The sequence below is a fragment of the Alligator sinensis genome, unplaced genomic scaffold (genome assembly GCF_000455745.1).
Source record: "Alligator sinensis unplaced genomic scaffold, ASM45574v1 scaffold402_1, whole genome shotgun sequence".
In the NCBI taxonomy this organism is placed as follows: Eukaryota; Metazoa; Chordata; order Crocodylia; family Alligatoridae; genus Alligator; species Alligator sinensis.
In genome coordinates this window covers 142,917-161,762 of record NW_005842089.1, presented here as the reverse complement: position 1 = coordinate 161,762, position 18,846 = coordinate 142,917, and the positions used below count along the sequence as shown (strand labels likewise).

The following is an 18,846-nucleotide window of genomic DNA, read 5'->3' as shown; positions in this document are numbered from 1 at the left end:
TAGGGAAAGGCAGAGCAAAGTGAGCAGCCCTGGCCTGGGGCGGTGTTCCCATTAACATCCCAGCCACTGTGCAGAGCTCCATTTGCAGCCTCCCCTCAGAGAGGAGAGGCCTGGAAAGGCAACAGCCCTGTTCCCAGCTGCTCCCCCCAGGTCCTCTGGCAGCACCAGTGAGGTGCATAGGCCATCTCTGGAGCTGGCTGGCTGCCGAGGACATCAGGCTGGGGGAGGATGACCAGCTGCCTGCTCATCCTGTAGAGAGCCCGCTTCAGCCCTTGGTTGAGCCTCCAGGTAGAAATGAGGTTGGCCAGTCTCGGCATCGTCCATTAGCAGGATGCTGATGGCTGAGGGGTGAGGAAGGAGCTGGGAACACCTAGTGCGGCTGGTCAGGGACCCAGGTCTGCTGGCAGAGGGCTGTGGACCCCCGGGACTGGGTTCCCGCACACTGCGGGTTCAGGATGAGGCATACCGGGGGAGCTGTGCAGGACCCTTGGACAGCTCCTGCCAGCACCCGGCCTGACAGGCCAAGCAGGGAGGCAGGTTGCTGTCATTCCCAGCCTGCAAGCCAGGCTCCTCGAGCAGGGAGGGCTCAGCGAGGTAACCCGGGTTTCCCACGGCCCAGGGGCGGCCCCTCTGCCTGGCGGAGGCGGCGGCATTATGGATGCTAGACTGAGCTCCATTCAGTTCCCTCTGCGAGCAGGACAATGGCCGTGCCAAAGGCTCCGGAGCCGGTGCGTGGGAGATGAAAGACACATCGGAGTGGAAAGCGGAGGGGGGGCGCTGCAAGGCTGTGACCCTGCAGCAGGTTAGTTGTGGGGCTCCCACGGTGGTCGCCCCTCCGGCACTGAGACACCGCTCTCCTTTCTCTTGGCAGGTTGCTTATTAACCGAAGAGAGCTTCTCTCTGAAATGTCCCAAACACAAGGTAAGTGCAGGGCCCGCTGCCAGACAGCCGAGTGACACCGAATCCGTCCCTGCCCCGAGCCCCAGCCGTCCCCGAGACCCCAGCACCACCCTGCCTGTGACCCGGAGGCCCCGCAATCAGAGCCTGTTGCTATGCAGGCTGAGGGGCCAAGAGCATCCCTAGCCCTACGCTGGGGGCTGGCTCCAGCACTCAAAGCCAGGCCCCCCACCGGGCTCTGCCTCACGGAGCCAGACAGTACAAAGGTGTCTTGGAGGTCAGGCCTCGGGAATTGCAGCCTCCCTCCAAAGCCTGGCCCCTGCCATTCATCCCCCTCCCTGGAGGCAAGGGAGACAGGCCATTTGCACCCGCATCGCTGCTGCTGCCTCATGTCTCCCTGCTATCGGCCTTCTGCCCATCACACTGGCACAGGGAACAGAGTGGGGAAGAGGGCAGGCAGGCAGGCAGGCGGTGGCTTTGGTGCTGCCGCCGCCTCCCCAGGAAGAAACAGGAGAAGGGCTGGGACTAAAGGGCTTTGTCTTCCCGGAGTAACTCATTTCCAAATGCTGACCAAGGGCCTGATAATTTAATCAGTGCTAAAAGCACTTCCTGCCTTTCTCTCTCCTTCCCCAGCTCCAGCATGTGCACCTTATTATTTGCAATTAGAGGGGAGGTCAAGGCTGTGGTGCCAGGATCCAGATTGAAAACATTCCCACAGCTTGGGAAGGGGATTGGGGGGAGCGGGGGGCTGCATGTTGGGATCGGGGGGTGCTGCCAGCCCAGCTGGGACATGCCACTGAAATGGAGTGCGTGGTGGCAGGTCGGCTTCAGAAGGAGCAGAAACAGATGTGTGTGCAGGGCAGGTTAGCTGAGCCGGGTGCCATGGGGCCAGCCAGGTGCCCCCAAGGGGAAGGGAAAGGCCAAGAGCCCCGTGCATCCCCCCAGGCAGGACTGTCAGGCTGCAATGGCAGCCGGTGGATTGGGCGGGGTGCAGGACTGTCAGGCTGCAATGGCAGCCGTCGGTTTGGAGGCTGCCAGCCCTGGGCCTGCAGCAGAACAGCTGGAGAAGCGGACGCCTCCCCCAGCGAAGGAAGAGCAGGGGCAGGCCATGGAGGGGGGTGAACAGGTCTCTTTCTATGGCAGCATCAGGCAGGAAGGCAAGCGGGGAGAGTCTGAATGCCAGAAACCCAGCAGATGGCTGCAGGGGCCTGAGCCCAAGCGGGATGAGGCTGGCCGTGCTGGGAGCACTGCTGCCCCCCAGCGGGGCTGAGCCTGGCGGCTGGGGCTGGGGCTGGGCAGCGGCTGCAGGGGAAGGGAAGGCTATAAATCCGGGCCTGTATCCTGGCAGGAACGTGTTTTTATTTTTACCTGCGCCTGTGGTAGGTGAGCATGAATTATTCTCGGTGAATGAACCAAGGGAGTCCTCCAGCTGTCAGCAAACAGGGCCCAGCTGCAAGCCCAGTCGCCGGCAAATCCAGGACTGGAGTGCTGCAGGCCCTGCCACGCTGGCTCCCCTGCCCGGCCCTGCCGTGGCTTGTCCCCCTCTTTGGAGAAAGGGGCTGAGGTTGGGGGGGCTCCCCGAAAGCAGGGGGTTAACCCCTTCGACACCGCTTCGTTAACCCGCTCCGCTTTCTTTGCAGAGGCATCCCTTATAATCCGCCAGCTGGGAAGCGGTTGCCCACCCAGGTGCTCGTCTCACGTCTCAGCCATGGCTGCGAGGGAGAAGAGTCCAAAGGAAAAGGCAAACACAAATCAAAGAGGAAGGGGCAAAGGGACCCAGCTGCACCCATCCATCCATCTATCCCCTGCAGCAGCGCTCCCCTGGGAGGACGGGGCACCGCAGTGCAGCCTGGTGGGGCCCTGGGGATCCAGCGCCAGGTCCTCCTCCTTCCCTTCTGCCCCGTCATTCCACCCAGAGCCGTTCCAGATGGGCACAAGAGATCCAGTCCCAGGCTTTTCTTCACCTTCTTCAAGAAACTCTACCCAGAGCCCTTCCAGACGGGCACGGAAATCCAACGCCAGGCTCTCCTCCGCCTCCTGGGAGCTCTCTGCCGCGTTGTGCCTGGTGGGCACACGACCCCAGCTCCAGGCTGTCCTCCTTTCTCCCCTCTGGACACGACCCCAAGCCAGTCCAGGTGGGCAAAGAAATCCAGCTCCAGGTTTTTACTCTGCCGCTCCTGTAGGACCTGTGAGTGACATTGATAGCTCACATCTTTCACCTGGGACCAGGGCCTGGTAAAACCCGGCCTGGAGCATTTTCAAGGCCTCCCCGGGAAGTGGACTCTGGGTACCAGGGCTGCGTTGGGATGCCAGGGGACCCGCTTACGCCCTTGGACCCTGGAGAGTGCAGATGACGGCAGCTCCGCTCCGCTCCCAGATGATGCAAGTAACACACCCGCGGCAAACACAGACTATGTTCCAGAGCTGACGTTAGCTGCACAGGGCGGGATGGGGGGTGGGGGGCGGGGGGCACCGTGTAAAAGGGTTCCTGACGATGTTGTCTTACTCTGGAACAGCTGGACTCTGCGAGCGTTCCAGTCCTCCATATCTCACTCTGATCTGATCTGAGATGTTGCCTTCAGCAAACCTCATGGTGTCCGTCTGTATATATGTGCGCGACATGAGACGAAGAAATGGCCTGCTGCTCCAACCACGCGGCGCGTTTCCATTTCATTTTGATTTGGGGTTTTCTTTTGCATTGGCAGCCCTCCTCCCCGGCTGCCCCTCTGCTCCCCCTGGCTGGCAAGGGGCCACGGCACGGCTGGCACGGGGGGGGCGAGCCTCTGCAGGAGGAGGTGGCATGCTCTCCCCACGACCCTGCCCTCACAGCTTTGCCTGCCCCATGGCCACCGGCGGGTGCCACTGCTGCTGCTGGGCTGCTTCATCCCGTAGGGCGTGCTGAGCTACAGGCTGGGGAAGAGGAGCGTCCTGGCTCATACGGATGGTGCTTCGTGGGAAGCTTTTGCCCCTGGGCTCTCCCCCTCCTCCGGCCCTCACTTCCATTCCCTGTATTGAGGAACAGTCGCGCTGCTCCATCGAAGGCGCTGTCATGTCCGCACTGGTCTCGCTTGATAGAGGGCTTAGATCAGCTCATTCTCCCCTTGGTATCTTATGCTGCTCCCCCACTGCTTGGCCCAACTGGGCTCTAGTCCTCGCAGCCTCTCGTGCTGGTGATGTCTGATGTCTGCCCTTTTTTTTGTGCTGCTGCTCGTGCTGCAGAACAGCACAGCACTAGTAACCAGGGACCAAGCAGGGACCTCAGAGAGGCTGGTGGCTGGTTTAGGAGGAGGAGATCCTGCCCTGAGCAGCTAGCTCCACCCTTGCGGGCAGCGATGGTCTGATGTTGCCCACCCAGCAGGGACGCCTTGGGTTGTATGTGGTTGGGAGACCACCCGAGTGCCCTCCACATGTTGGAGGAAGAGGCATGGCGACAGCAAGCAAGATCTGAGCTCAGCCCCTGCATCGGATCAAAGGGGCCATCTCTCAGATGTGACATCAAACAGACTCCCTGCCCAGGGCGCTGCCTGCTAGAGCAGTAGCTTCCATCCACGGATCAGCCGTTGCCGTCACCCAGCTGCATTTCAGCAGCGGGCAAAGCGACAGGGGACGAATGGTGCTCTCCCTGAAGGCGGCACAGAGATGCCAGCCACTGAGCAGAGTAGACAGCGCAGCCTGGGGCATCCCTAGCGTGAGCCAGCCCAGCAGCAGCCTCTGCTGGCAGGGATGCAGGTGTGAAGGGCGAGGAGGTGACTCTTCTGGGACCGGACTGGGCGCTTCCAGCCAGCCCGCGTAGCTGCCCTTCCAACACCTGCATCCTAGCCTCCCCCTCGATAGAGAGCCCCGCCGTTTCCCAACTCCTTCCCTCCCTGCCACAGCTGCATCACCCGCCTGGATCGTGCACGGACATCCCATGCCGGTTCCCTGCTGTTGCTGGCTGCAGGGGCATTTGCACATCCCCATAACCTGTATCCCCACCCATTTTGCTTCCTCCCTGATTTGCTCCACGATGTCACAGCCCATAGCTTGTGACATCGATGCCCTCAATTGCTCCGTGATGTCAGTCCATCGTTTGTGACATCAGGAGAAGGATGCTGGCTGGGGGGGATCGTGACTGGTTTGTGCTGAATAAGGAGGAGCCCTGCCGGACTCCCCGAACAGGAGCTTTCTATAACCAGGCCCTTGGTGCTCCCCAGAGCCAGCCACACACCGAACAGGGCCGGGGCTCACCGAGGTGGCTGTTGAATGGATCTGAGGGTGCTGGGAGGCCTTCATGCAGCACAGCGCCGACCTAATGCATACGCTGGAAAGACTGACTCCATCTGGGGAGGAATATATATATATATATATATATATATATATATATATATAAAACATGTATAGCAAATATATGTGCTTTATAGATAAGGCTATATGATGTATATAGGTTTCCAACCGCACTTGGGTTGCAATACATGGTTGGAAGTGAGCCGTGACCCCCCTCCTCCCGCAAAGCCATCGCCTCACCGCCCCCGCCCCAAGCAGCCAAGGCAGGAGCCCTGTTTGTTGCCAGTCCACAACCCCGAGCCCAGCGCCACGCCGGGCCAAGCCAATTGCCAGTTGTGACCTGTTTGGTTGTGGTGCTTTCGCGCTTGTCACTGCTGCCGTGCGTTGCTTGCCATTTCATCCAGACCTTGCCCTCAAGGTTTGCTGGCCAAGAAATGTCTGTCGTTTCAGCAGCCGGCCTCGGCCCCCAGAAACCGCATCGACTCTCTGCGGCCTTGGCATCGCTGCCTGAAATCCTGGCTATTTTTAGTGGCATCTTGTACATATGACTGTAAAATGGTAAACTGTGTGTATTATATATTGCCTCATTATATAGTGTATATATATGTATACATATACATATATATAATATATATGAAGACTGTAAATGTTAAGACTAGTGTTCTTATTAGTATATTGCTTCACACTGAAGATTGTGTGTAACAAGCTGTTTCTAAAAGATGTTTATTTTCCTTAAGAGTAAAAAACAGGTCATTGCATTCAAAAAAAAAAAAAAAGGTCAATAAAGATACGACGATTGTTTTGGAAGTACGTGGCTGCCTCCGCTTCGCCTGTGTTTCTCCAGCCCCGGGGAAGGACGACCATGAAGGACGCCGCGGCGGCTTGGTCCCAGGGCCAGCCCTTGCCGGCTGGTCACTGAGCGAGGGGGTCTCTCCCTTGCCCCGCTCGGCCTGTCCTGGCCATCAAATATTACCGCGTGCAATGGCTGGGGGTGGCGGGGGGGCGGCTGGCCCCTGCCCCGCTTCCCCTCCACAGTCTCCCTCGCCCGCCCTGTATAGGAGCGGGGGTCTGGAGCAGGGTCCAGCTTTTCCCACGCTTGGGGACGGGGCCCACGGAGCCCTGACCCCGACCGACATCTCGCTGTGATGTTCATCTCCGGTGGCAGCCATCATGGCCTAGACCAGGCGTCTCAACACAGCGAGGGGGTGGCCGTCCTTGCGTAGCTAGGCAGAGAGGGGGACAAGGCCAGGTGGACGTAACGGACTGGGTCAGCCTGCCGGTCCAGCAGGCCGCATCTCCCGGTGGCCATCGGAGAGGACAGCCCGGCCATCCTCGCTTGGTACGAAACCAGACGCCTTGCTGCCCTCTTGAAGAGAAAAATCGAGGACATCAAGGCATCAGGTTTCGTATCGATAGAGGACAGAGTAGCAGAAAACCGGACTGTCCTCTACGATGGCCGCGGATGCCAAAAGGGGACTGGTCCCATCCCTTCGTGAAGCTGGCGAAGCCGTCGGCCACAACGGCAGCTGCGAGTTGCACGCTTTGATTACGCCGTGTGAGAAAGAGCTTCCTCGTGTTAGCTTTAGCCTTGCTACCTCCTGGCTTCCTTTGGTGACCCCCTCGTTCTCCTATCGCGCAAGAAGAGTCAATAATAAATCCCTATTTTTCTCTTTACCGCTTAGTTTTCTGTAAACCCATCTCATGTCCCCCGGCCTCGAGCGTCTCTTCTAAACCGCCTCGTCCACCCTCCGTGCCACGAATCCTCCTCGGTGCCCTTCTCTGGTTCTCCTACGTCCCCTTGGAGCTGTGGGGACCAGACCTGGGCACAGGATTCAAGGTGCAGACGCACCATGGAGTTATGAATGGCACGACGATACTTTCCGTTTACACATCCCGACCGTCTGATCTGCTTTCTTGATGGCTGCAGAGCCCCGAGCTGATGTTTGCAGCCAACTGTCTGCAGGGGCGCCCGGCTCTGCTGCGTGATAGCAGCTCACGTACAGCCCATCATCGTGACTCCTCGGGTCGCTCCCAGGACCCCGGTTCCAGCCCCAGCCCTTCAGGAAGGGTGTTCACAACATGGCAACCCCTGCTTGCCTCAGTCCCACCAGCTCTAGCCCTGCTGGCAGTGGGCACAGCTTCTGGTCTTTGCAGAATGGGAAAGGGGAGCAGCCCCCCGGGCTCAGGTGGAGGGATGAGAGCCCCTGGCCAAGGTCTGGGGACACTGGCGTCCCCGTATCACCTCATATTGTATGTAAGCATAGGGAACAGGAGAGGTCTGGAGCGCTCCTCCGTCTCCCACTCCCATCAACCTGGGAGCCCAGCCCTGCCTGTCCCCTCCAGGCTGCGTGGGGCCTGGGGTAGCCAGCTCTTCTCTGCATTTCTCCCAGCTTTGGGGGCCACAGCTCGCCCGCCCCCACATTCAGCACACGCCGGGCTATAAATAATCGGCTTTAATCATCTGTACAAAACTCTCAAACTATGAAAATACCATTTAAAAAGGAAACGCAGGCAGTGAGCAGGGCGAGGGGGGAATCGCGCTTGGGGGAGGCGGTGGCTATGTACAGGGCCTGTATGTGGCTGCCGGCCACGTCTCCCACCCAAACGGGGCCAATTCCCTGCACCCCCAGCCCCCTCCATCACTACCAGTCTAAGTGCCATAGCAACAGCAGCCCTCTGCAAACACAAACGTGGCCCAGGATGCCAGCCAGAGTAGGAAGGGGTTGTGGCTGGCACAGGGAGGAAGAGGGGACAAATCTGGGGCCAGTGACTGCTACCCTGAGCCAGTCATGCCTACCCCTACCTCATTCCCTGAGCCCCTTAGGGTTGATGCCTGGCCCCAGCTCCATGCTCGGAGGGGAACAGGTGCCAGCAGGAAGAACCAGACCCCTTCCCCCAGGAGTCTCTAGGGCTGTGGGAGCAGGGGTACGAGTGGCTGTGCAGTCCCTGGAGATGGCTCGGCCAGGACACACTTTTTGGTATCATCTTGCCCCCTCTGCCACAGAGGCCCTGGAAAAGCCACCAGTCTCCTGCATCCACACAGGGAGATGCCACGTGCATGTGCCAAGGAGGCGCTGGGTGACCAAGGCCCTGCCTCGCGGGGCTACTTTTCTGCTTAAATACTGGGGTGCACCCCAGCAACAGCAACGCTGGAAGCCAGTGTGGGGAAATGTCTGGCAGCAGCAGGGACCTGTGGAGGGAGGCTGCAGCATGGTCCTGCAACCAGGCCCAGGGCGGAGGGGAAGGGCTGGAAGGAGCCAGTGCTTGCAATATTAAGAAGGTGCCGCTAGAGGTCTCCACTGCCCCGTGCCCACCGGACAGGGCTCACAGCAGGGGGGCATGGAGGTGGGGGCTGGCGTCACCGCTGGAGGGGCAGCGGGGAATCGGCGACCCCCAGGCACTGCTGGTCTGTCTCCCAGCACCAGGCACGAGGCCTGGGCATCGGAGCCCAGCCAGGGGTGCCCACATGTCCCAAAGCCACATAAACCATGAAGCATTATCGCCCTGTTCATGCTGACACCTGAGGGGAGGTGGGAGATCACCTTTAGAGGCAGGGGCAGGCTGGGCTCCCATTTGTGGGGGCAAGGGCCAGTCCTCAGCCACCAGAGACACCTGCCAGTACCCACCTTTCCCAACTGCCCCTAGGGTCCCTTCGGCTGGTCATAACACTAGTTCTGTAACACCATCCCACCAGGCCTCCTGCCCCACCTCACAGACAGGTAGGTACCCCCTGAGGTAGGGAAGGGTCTACACCCACATAGAGGCTGGGGCACACACACAGGTGCCTGAGTATCAGGAATACAACCCAAGAGTCCTGGGTCCCAGCCCCCTTGCTCCAGCCCCTCCCACTAGTCATAACGAATGCCTCAGGCAATTAAGCAAGGGCACATTGGCCACAGTGCAGCTGAAGCCTCTGTACCCATCCCCATGGTCCATGGCATGTGGGGTGCCCCATGGGGGGGTGGCGCTATCCAGTGGTGACTGTGGTGCCGCTGCCCAGTTTGATGATCATCTGCTGGCAGTCGTGGAGCGTCCGTTTGTCTCCCAGCTTCTCCAGCGTGTGGGCGGCCTCTGCCAGCATGCCCACGCGCTGCCCCGGGGCCGATAGGAAGCTCGGCGGGAGGTAGCAGCAGGCCAGGAGCAGGGCTTCGGCATGCTCACGCGGCGTGGGATGGCTTTCTGGCTCGCCAGCTGCAAAAGTGGAACACAGGGCCCTTCCTGGGCTGAGCACAGACAGGCTCTGATGTGAACAGGGCCCCCTTGATAGGCATCCAGGGGTCAGGGCCTGTGGGGGGCACCAGCCCCCACAGTGCTGGGCACCAACACAGATCTGGGTATTCCCAGGCCCTTTACCCATGTTCATCAGGCTGCACTAAGAACCTGCGGGCATCCCTGCTAATCTCCCTATATCCTCATGCAGTCCCCTCACTCCTGGTTGCCCGCAGGTGCCTTAGCAGTAGCCTTGCCTGTCACACCCTGGGAACAGAGCTAATCCCTGCCTACGGGGCCAGAAACATGTGCCCTTATGCCAGGGAGGAGGCTGCAAGGCTCAGCCCAGCTGCTGCCCTAGCAGCGAGCACTGGCACTGTAGGACAGTGAGGCACGGGCATGCAGCCCCCTGCTCCCGCTGGCTGCTCTCCCAGTCTGTGCCCTGACTAGCTGGGCTGCTCCGTGTCATGGAGTTGCTGGGTCTTGGCCCCAGGTGCCAGGCTGCCCACTCACCTCCTTTGCTGCTTTGTGTCCCCCTCCTACGCAGGCTGCGATCCAGCAACTGATGGGTCCTGGTGGGGCTGGCTCTGGCCATCAGCCTGGCGGTGGCTTCATGGAGGAACACCTGAGGGCAACCCACAGGAGGAATCAGTGCCTGGGCACCCGCCGCAGAATCATAAAGGGGGGCTGGAAGGGGCCTCCAGAGGTCACACCTAATGCAACCCCCTGCCTGAAGCAGGATCAGTCCTCCCCAAACAATCCCGGACAAATCCGTTGTCTAAGTTCTTAGCAAAACCGCAGAGTCGACCCTGACGCGACCCAAGACATAACACCCAAACCCACCACGGGTAAAGCAGGGCGACCACGGCAGCCAACATCCTGCTGCTGCAAAAGTTAATATATGCTCAAGAGATCCCCCAACCCCCCCACGGGAAAAGCAGGGCACCCACGGCAGCCAACATCCTGCTGCTGCAAAAGTTAATATATGCTCAAGAGATCCCAGGCAGAGGCCACAGCTCCGCTACAGATGAAGGCAAAAATCCCCCCTGCCCATAACAGTCTGACTAGGGGATAAGAGTCCTGCCTGACCCCAAATTTGTCATCAGTCCCACCCTGAGCGGAAGGGGCAAGACCCTCTAGCCAGGAACCCCTGGGTTCAAGCGCCAGCATGGGCACAGCCCAGGCAAAATCCCGGGCTTTGGCTGCTGCCAACAACTAATGCTTCTGAGGAAGGCAAAACCACAAACGCTGACACGTGTAGCAGCAGGAGGGGAAAAATAAGTCCTTCCTGGCCCCATGTGGCAACCGGCAAAGCCCAGAAGCCTGGGAAGGACCCATAGTGGGACAGCCGGTCCCAACACAGCTCCAGGCCAGCTGGAAAGCAGACTCTCCCTCACAGAGGGGAGAGTCAGGCAGTCAAAGAGCTAAGCCCCCCCCACGCCACCCCGGGCTCACCCTGCGCATGGCCGGGCGGAAGGTGTGGGCCAGGCGTCGCAGGCTGCTGAGGTCCTGCTGGAAGCCCCGCAGCTCCAGGGCCGAGGCCTGGTAGACACAGCTCAGCTGCTGGCTCACGTTCATCTGCTGCTGCCACAGGTTGGTGCGGGTCACCAGGAGCAGGTCGCACAGGAGGAGCTGGACCGCCTGGGGCAGAGGGGGCACGGTGAGGTGGGCAGACGTCCACAGACAGATGGACAGGCAGGGCACGGGCAGCCTCATGAGCAGGAGAAAAGGCCGTGCCCTGGTGAGCTGCCAGCTGTGGGGCACAGGGCTCCAGGGAGACAGGGCTTTGGCCCCACCGTTGCAAACAGAACCCAGCTGGTCCCTCAGGGATGCCCCCTGGCCAGGGCGGGGGAATTAGGGTTCAGCTGGGCTGCAGGACTGGGCCAGGCTGGCGCGTGGTGCTGGGAGGAGCCTCCTCTGGGCTGCACTGCAGAGGCATTGCACACCTCTGTGACACATGCAATGCAACTACAATGCACCACAGCTGAGGCCACTGCACTGCGCTGTCCCGTCCTCGTGCCCTGTATGTAGCTTCCTGGGGCTGTCCAGACACAGGACTTTGGATGCATGCTGGCTTTGGATTCCCTACCAGGCTGTGCACTCTGCCCCCAAGGTGGCTTCCTCCCAGGGGCAGGGATGACGCACCGTGTGCTACGTGGATTGTGCAATTACTGCTAAGAACATGCCTGATAGGCCTGGCCTGGCCTTGCTGACCACCCCTTGCCATCCCACCCACCCTGCTGTGCTATGCCAGGCAGCACCCAGGGACTCACCTTGTCCAAGGTGCCCTTGGCGGGCGAGCCGAGGTCCAGGCTGTCACGCAGGTAGCCGCTGGCCTTCTCGCACTGGCTCAGGCTGGCCTGGCTGCCGTCCTGCTTGCCTAGCAGGGCACGCACAGCCTTGAAGGCGTGCAGGGCTGCCCTGGGCAGGGGTTTCCTGCACACAGGGAACGGGAGGAGATGGTCAGGCCATGGCACCCATGGGCTGGGGCTTCCCCCAGTGGAGGGCACCTGCTCTGCCTGGCACAGCTGCCCAGGCCCCAAGCTGCTGAGCACACTGGCCCTGGCCCCTAGCTTCTGGTGATGTGTGATAAGGGAAGTAAAGCATGTCACTATGGCTCTCCCCCCACCCATACCCACAGTAAGTTTTCCTGGCAGAGCCACTGCTGCCCCAAGGAGGCACTGTCTGCCTCCCACTGGCAACCCCCAGCCGACACTCACTCAGAGCCCTGCAGAGCTCGCGGCATGGTCTCCACCAAAGGGTACAGCCGCTCTGCCGCCTCGTCGTCCCCCTGCAGCCAGTGAATTGCCACGGTGATGATGGACGCCCACCACTTGGCAATGGGGTCGGTGCCTGCGGGCAGGGACACAGTATCGATGGCATCCCCTAACAACTGCTGCTAGGAAACTGCCGCAACCCACCCCCCACAGGACTCCCATGCCCCACACAGCTTCCCCCACTGAAGCCAACCAAGATGCTAGCTCTGCCCTGCACAACAGGATCCAGCGATCCCCCAACCCCACACAGCCTCACCCCAATGACTGGAAACCAAGATAACACCTCTGCCCCCAAACACCACCACCCATGGACCACATGCCCCTGACACCCAGCTGCTGTTGCTGCTCCCAGCCGGGCCCCATAACTCATGCCAGGCTCCGGACTGAACCCCACGGCTCTCACAGTGTTGTGGCCCCCACCCCAGCCCCGTGTCTCAGTGGTGGTCTCCCCTGTGCCGGCAGCCATGTCAGAGCTGATGGAGAGGGTGCGGCTGGGTGTGCCGGCCGCATCTGAGCAGCCATTGAGCAGCTGGAGGTACTCGAGGGCGTCGGAGAACTGCCTGGGGCCAGCAAGGAGAGGAGCCGTTAGCAGCAGCAGACGGGCACAGAACATAGCAGACCGCCCAGGGACGCCTACCCAGCTCCCTCCCTGCAAGTCGGGGGTGCTCCAGGGGGCAAAGCCAAGGGTGGTGGCTTGGCAGGACAATACCAGGGGTCTGCAGGGAGGGGCAGGGGTAGAGGCCTCGCCTGGCACTTACCCCTCTCCTTGGGCGGCAGATGGGCTTGGCTCCGGCATTGCCACACAGCACAGCGCCTTCTCCAGCAAGTGCTCACGGAACAGTTGGGTGACCTGGGCCAGGGGGTCCACTGGGCCGGGGAAGCAGAGAGGCCCTATCAGATGAGCTGGGGGCCTAAGGGCAACCCCACGTCCCTCTCCTCTGAGCACAGCACCTCCCTGCAAGACCATCCCGCCGAGAGCGGGGAGTGGACAGTGCTCGGGGGCTCCGCCTCTATTGCAGGCACTGGGCCCCCAACAAGGACTCTCCATGCCCCAGAGCCTTTGCTACAACAGCACAGTGGGCCACAGCTGCAGTAGTGACCCAGGAGTAGCAGGTGCCCAGCTGGTACCTGGGATGCTCGGTGCCTCAAGCTGGGTCCTGTGAGAGGCCCGTGTTTGCGAAGACAAAGGCCCCAGCTCCTACATGCCAGGGCAGGGGTGCAGGGGGAGCCCAGGCCTGGCATGGCAGAGACATCTGTGGGGCTGGAACAGTGCAGGGAAGCAGGGGGTTGGGGGCCTCTGCTGAAGGGCACTGGCGAAGGGGGTGGAGACCCCAGAGCCTGGGCAGAGGGGTACTGGCAGACAGGAGTGAAAGGGGACACAGCTCTGGCAATCATGGCAAGGAGCAGCCAAGCATCAGGGGATCTCCTGGTATTGGGCTTATGTGCAGCACAGGGCTGTGGGGCGGGGGTACCTGGGTTGCTGGTGGAACTGTAGATGCTGTCCCTCGGCGTGCTCTTCACTGACCAGTCCCCATCAACAAAAAAGCGGTGGCCCAGGGGGTGGCAGAGCCACTGCATGGCGGGGGGCACAGTGCCGCTGTGCGAGAGGGACACCTGCCGGGCGCTGCACAGGAAGGGGCGCTGTGGGGGGGACAGACACAGGTCAGCCCTGTCAGGAGGGCAGGGGCCAAGCAGCCTCTCCCAAGAGATGGCACCCAGCAGCCAGATGGTGCTGTCTGGAAGGGGGAAATGCCTGGCATGGGCTGACAGCGAGCTGCAGAGCTGAGCAGGGAGGTGCTCCAGGAAGACACGGGCACACAGTGGGATGGTGCCCCTTGCAGAGCCCTCTGGGACAGGACTGCGGGCACAAGTGGGTGTCTGCAGCGCGGGATGATGGCAGGGGCAGAGCACAGAGAAGCTGTGTGCCTCCTCCCTCCATGACTCACCGCCAGGAAGTGGAAGCACCGGTGGAGGCTGGTTTTGATCCGGAGTGCAGCTGCCACGTAGATCTCGGCTAGCGTGGCCACAGAGATGGAGTCACCGGCGCACTCAGCCAGGTTGACAGCGCTCAGCGCCATGTTGATGGCCAGGAGGTGGCCTCCTGCATGCTTCCCTGGAGGAGGCAGGCAGGGAGCCATCAGCCCCAGGTTTGGGTCCGGGGGGCTCCCAGGATCTCAGCCTCTGGGGCGGGCCTGGCCCAGCAGCATCAGGTCACTGGTAGGGAGCAGAGGCTCCCCAGCTCCCCGGGGACCCTGGCTGGGGCTACGGTCAGGACTGAGGACATTGGTCCAGCTGGGCACTGAGCCAGCCCTCCAGCCCAGCCCCCACAGTGCCAAACCCCCCTGCCCATCCCCGTTCCAGCTCTCTCCAGTCCCCGCCGGTCCCCTGACCTGTCATGTGGAGCTGGTGCAGCTTGTGGTAGACGAGGGCAGCGTCGCGGGCACTCTTGCGCACATCGGCCTTCAACTCATGGTCGCGCCGGAAGCCGCCAGCCCGGGCCGCCAGCCAGCGGCCCACCCAGAGGCGCTGCAGCACGTGGCGGATGAGGTTCCACATCAGGCTGCAGGACAGGTCCACCTTAGAGGTGGGCAACGGGCGGCCCAGTGCCTTCAGCGCCGTCCACAGGTGCTGCGAGGCCTGAGCAAAGTCCCCCTGTCAAGGCAGACGGGCATGCAGGGGGTTAGCGAATGCTGGGGGATGCACAGGGGGCTTTGGGCAAGTGGAGACAGGGTCTTGCTATCTGGCAGGGAGGGGTGGGGCTTTGCCAGGTGAAAATGGGCCACCAGATGGGCATCTGGAAGGAGAAATCAGGCCTGGGCAGCTCAGAGCAGCTGCATGGAGTTGCAGGGTGGAGCTGGGAGCCCAGAGACAGCCACCATATACCACGACAGGGGTGGGCAGTGCTGCTCCTTACCCGGGCCAGGTCCAGGTCTGCCTGCCTGCGGTGCCGCCAGAAGAGGACGGAGGACTCCGAGTGGGGGCGGGTGACGGGCTCGCCGTAGATGAAGAGCCGGACGAAGGCAGCCAGCACTACCAGCACGTTCAGCAGCCAAAAGATCGGGGAGGGCAGGAGCCACGGAAACCAGCCCGAGGACTCCTCTGGGCACGAGGCAAAGAGAGGGAGAAAAGGGCTGGGTTACCAACGCATCACTGCTACTGCCTGCCCGTGGGGCCCAGACACCAGTCCCAGCAAGTACCCCCGGACCCATCCAGGGCCATGCCAGGACACAGTGCCATGGCCAACTCCCAGAGGTCTCTAGCTGTGGAGCAACCTGGATGCTGGCCCCAGAGCTTACCTATGGAGTCTGGCTGCCCCATGATGCTCCTGCCAGGGCCAGGGGGGCCTGAGCTCTCCGGGGTGGCCGGAGGTCCAACGCCCCTCAGGAGGGAGGCCAGGGGGTTGAAGGAGAGGCAGAGGAAGACGAAGGCGCAGAGCGCCATGCGGGAGCGATCCAGCATGCCCAGGCTGCTGGGGGACAGCGGGGGCTGCTCTTGCTTCACCTGGAAGCCAAGCAGAGCACGGGGTCAGCGCTGTGCAGGGCTGAAGGGGACACCATGGGGAGCATGCTGGTGTGGACAAGAGGTTCAGCCTCCCGAGGCATGGGGCAGGCGATAGCTGGACCTTCCCCAAGGGGAGAAGAGGACCCCCCTTGGGGGAGAGGCAGTGAAGGGCTCCACGCGTGGTGGCTTTTTGTCTCGAGCTCAGATGAAGTGATCTCAGCACAACTCAATGCCAGGACTCTTGAGGCCTTTTCTCAGTCGCTTGGGCAAGTCATGTGTGCCTTGGTTTCTCCACACTGAATGCAGAGATGGGCTGAGGCCCCCCCATGTTACCAGGAGAAGACAGCTGCAACAAGGGTCCCCACCCCCAGGGCAAACAGAGACGGTCTGGCCCAATGTCCCTGGAGCTCGGAGTCAGGATCTTCCCCGGCTGCGTCTTGCATCTGGTGCAGGACCTGGCTGCGGGTTTGCCCCCAACTTAGGTGTCTGCCCCCCACCCCAGCATCCTCCAGTCCAGGGTCCACCCCCACTGCTACCCACCCCGCCCTGTGGGACCTTGCTGTCATCGAAGAGCGGGCTCTCGGGCTCCGAGTCGCTGCTGCTGTTGCTGCTGCCACCGCTCAGTGAGAGGGGACTGCTGTGAGAGGGGGAGCCCATATCCGAGGGTGGTGGCGTCAACATTACGTCCATCATCTCCGGCTTGATGCCCTCCATGGGGGTGTCCACGCTTCCCCCAGCACCACACGTGGCCACCAGGTCCTTCAGGGACTCTAGGGGACAGAAAGGAGTGAGGCAGGGTGGTGTATATAGTTCCCCAGCACAGGCCAGGGGCAGAGCCAGTGCCAAGGGACAGTGCCCGCCCTGGATTCTAGGACGAGTCGGGGGTGTCGGGCTCATCCTCACCCCAGGCAGCACGGGCAGCGACCAGTCCAGGGGCCAAGGGGGAGAGTGGCTCTATGATGACTAGTCTGCTAGGAGCAGCGCCTGACTCGGACCCTCTGCCGCACGCCTGGCCCACACGCAGCACCCACGTGCCAACGCTGTTCTGGTCCCCATGGCACAGACCCGGCTGAGACCCAATTCACTATGCTCATGGGCTCCAACCCACCCTGCCCATAGCCCTCCAGTGCCCGTGCCCCCCATGCCCGCTGCCAGGGAGATGTCGCCTGGGGACTCACTGTTCTTCTGGGCAGCTAGCTTGAGCGCCAGGTTCTCCTGCTTCAGCTTCTGGTTGGTCTGCCGCAGGAAGCGGATGTAGTCAATCGCCTTCTTCAAGATCGCCGACTTATTCAGCTGTGGCGGGGGGAGAAGGAGGCTGCTCAGCCCCTGTCACTCATGGCCAACGCGGCCTGGGCAGGTCTAGAGTGGGCCCCAGCACCCCATGGAGGGAGAGGAGCCAGGGATGGAGAGCACCACGTACCCCTCTCACCTCACCTGGCTGAACCCAGTCTCCAGGCCCTGCCCCATGCCTACCTTGGCCTCGGTGCCCACCACCAGGTCCTTGAGCTCCACAATCTTGTCATTGATGGAGGAGCGGTACCGCTTCTCGATGGCATTGTGGGCCGTGCGCTTCTCCCCCCGGTTCTGTGCCAGGACTGGTTTCCCACTGGCCACCAGCCGGTTAATGGGCAGCTTGTCAGCATCCACCACCAGTGGTACAGTGGCCAGGATGGTGCCGTTGCTCACCAGGGTCTGCAGGGCAAGCAGGTATCTGCATCAGCGGCAGGCACGGGTCCTAGGGCTGGTACCCCCAAAGCTCCCTGTCCCCTGCTGTGTGAGCCCCTCGGTCCCTGCCTTCCCCTTGCCAATGTCCCTTCAGCCTGCTCCCACCCCGCAGTATCCCTGCCCTGAGCTCTACTTCCTGCAACCTCTGGTGATGCCCCCACCCAACACCAGCCTGCAGCCCCTTCCCAGTATCACTATCCAATGCTGCTCTGAAGCAGACACCAAAGGGCGCCCTGGGCTGGCAGCAGCAGAGGCGGCAGAGGACCCTGGCATTGCTGCCAGGGGAGGTCTGGCTGTGGGTGCAGACCTTGACTGCAACCAGCCCGGCTCTGTTAACCCCAGCTCTGGGCTGAGTCTGTGCCACGGGGGCTGCAGCTCTGCTCTCCCCTGTACCCAAGGGCTGGGGCTCTGCAGCTAACATGCATGGTGCCGAGAGGCGAGGAGCCGGACTAGCAGCCGAGGCATTTGGGCTCTATTCCCAGTTCTGCTGCCTACTTGCTCTGGAGGCGTAAGGGTAGGTTGGGATGGGAGGAGCGAGGAGAGGATCTCAGAGGCTCTACCTACCGGCACCTGCAGTGGGGTGGACTGGACAGCTGTGGTGGTGGCCAGCGACGTGATGCCAGAGGTCTTTGCCCCAGAGACGTCTGTCTTCACGGCGGTCAGGAGCAGGGAGTCAGCCTTGATGAAATGGTGCTGTAGCAGGACCTGTGGGGATTGGGGGTCAGCAAGGCCTTGGGGGGGGCCTGGCAGCACCAACTGTGCCTGCATCTCCCTGTCACCATTCCCCCTCCCCTAGCCCCAACCCCAGCTCACCGGGACTTGCTGAATGTGGGAGGAGATGGCTGGGGTGGCGCTGGGGGTGGTTGTGGCCATCAGCTGCTGGGGAGAAACGTTCTGGACCTGTGTCTGCAGGGCAATGGGCTGGAGCTGGGCAGGGGGGGGAGGCAGGCTCTGCCCGCTGCTGCCTGGCTGCACTGCTGGGGGCAGAGAAGAGAGGTTGGGCTGGACGGACCCCCTGGAAGGGGCTCTGCCACCCTGTGCTGCCCCAGCAGGCGCCAGGACTCCCCTGCTCCTTCCAAGCAGCCCAAAGCCCACCCCTCGGGGTCACCTCTCTTTCCAGGCTCTGGGAAGCCATGCCAGTTACCCACAACGGCCCCCCCACCAGGTACCATGCAAAGGGGCACCATTTTCCCCCAACCCCCTGTACACCAAGCTCCCTTAGGGCTTGCTAAACCCCTGCCTGCCTCATGATATTGAAGGTCCTACAAAACACTGGCTCCTTTCTTCCACCCTCCCCTCTGCCTCACCGGTGAAGCCGTGCTGGCTCTGGTAGCCCAACAGGGGCTGCTGGGGGAACTGCTGGGGCTGCTGAGGGGCCTGGACGAAGCTCTGGGCCATCATCACGCCCTGCTGTGCTGGGGGTGGGGGTTGGGGCTGGCTGGTGGGCGGCACCGCGGGCTCCTCCTTGACCCCC

The 18,846-nt window shown here is 61.8% G+C and overlaps 2 protein-coding genes across 3 annotated transcripts in view; one reads left to right on the top strand and one right to left on the bottom strand.

Annotated features, from left to right (window-relative positions):
• The window catches only part of RAI1 (retinoic acid induced 1), a 94,278-nt gene extending 91,410 nt beyond the window's left edge, over nucleotides 1-2,868 (top strand). Inside the window, 2 exon segments of the mRNA XM_025204575.1 lie at nucleotides 872-921; nucleotides 2,538-2,868. Coding sequence (XP_025060360.1) covers nucleotides 872-921; nucleotides 2,538-2,552 — 65 coding nt within the window. The 3' untranslated portion in view covers nucleotides 2,553-2,868.
• Nucleotides 2,869-7,597: 4,729 nt separating this feature from the next.
• Nucleotides 7,598-18,846, bottom strand: part of SREBF1 (sterol regulatory element binding transcription factor 1) — a 12,104-nt gene continuing 855 nt past the window's right edge. The window contains exons 2-19 of one of the 2 annotated variants that reach the window (XM_025204586.1): nucleotides 18,680-18,846; nucleotides 18,186-18,349; nucleotides 17,937-18,077; nucleotides 17,121-17,339; nucleotides 16,826-16,940; nucleotides 16,203-16,417; nucleotides 15,443-15,647; nucleotides 15,061-15,245; nucleotides 14,537-14,798; nucleotides 14,093-14,259; nucleotides 13,619-13,787; nucleotides 12,905-13,013; nucleotides 12,597-12,706; nucleotides 12,090-12,222; nucleotides 11,643-11,805; nucleotides 10,825-11,010; nucleotides 9,883-9,994; nucleotides 7,598-9,351 (exon numbers count right to left, since the gene is read on the bottom strand). In XM_025204586.1, the coding sequence (XP_025060371.1) occupies nucleotides 9,128-9,351; nucleotides 9,883-9,994; nucleotides 10,825-11,010; nucleotides 11,643-11,805; nucleotides 12,090-12,222; nucleotides 12,597-12,706; nucleotides 12,905-13,013; nucleotides 13,619-13,787; nucleotides 14,093-14,259; nucleotides 14,537-14,798; nucleotides 15,061-15,245; nucleotides 15,443-15,647; nucleotides 16,203-16,417; nucleotides 16,826-16,940; nucleotides 17,121-17,339; nucleotides 17,937-18,077; nucleotides 18,186-18,349; nucleotides 18,680-18,846 (3,046 nt within the window). In that variant the 3' untranslated portion in view covers nucleotides 7,598-9,127. Of the gene's footprint in view, nucleotides 9,352-9,882; nucleotides 9,995-10,824; nucleotides 11,011-11,642; nucleotides 11,806-12,089; nucleotides 12,223-12,596; nucleotides 12,707-12,904; nucleotides 13,014-13,618; nucleotides 13,788-14,092; nucleotides 14,260-14,536; nucleotides 14,799-15,060; nucleotides 15,246-15,442; nucleotides 15,648-16,187; nucleotides 16,418-16,825; nucleotides 16,941-17,120; nucleotides 17,340-17,936; nucleotides 18,078-18,185; nucleotides 18,350-18,679 lie in introns of both variants that reach the window. The other variant, XM_014520105.2, reaches the window with a different exon arrangement.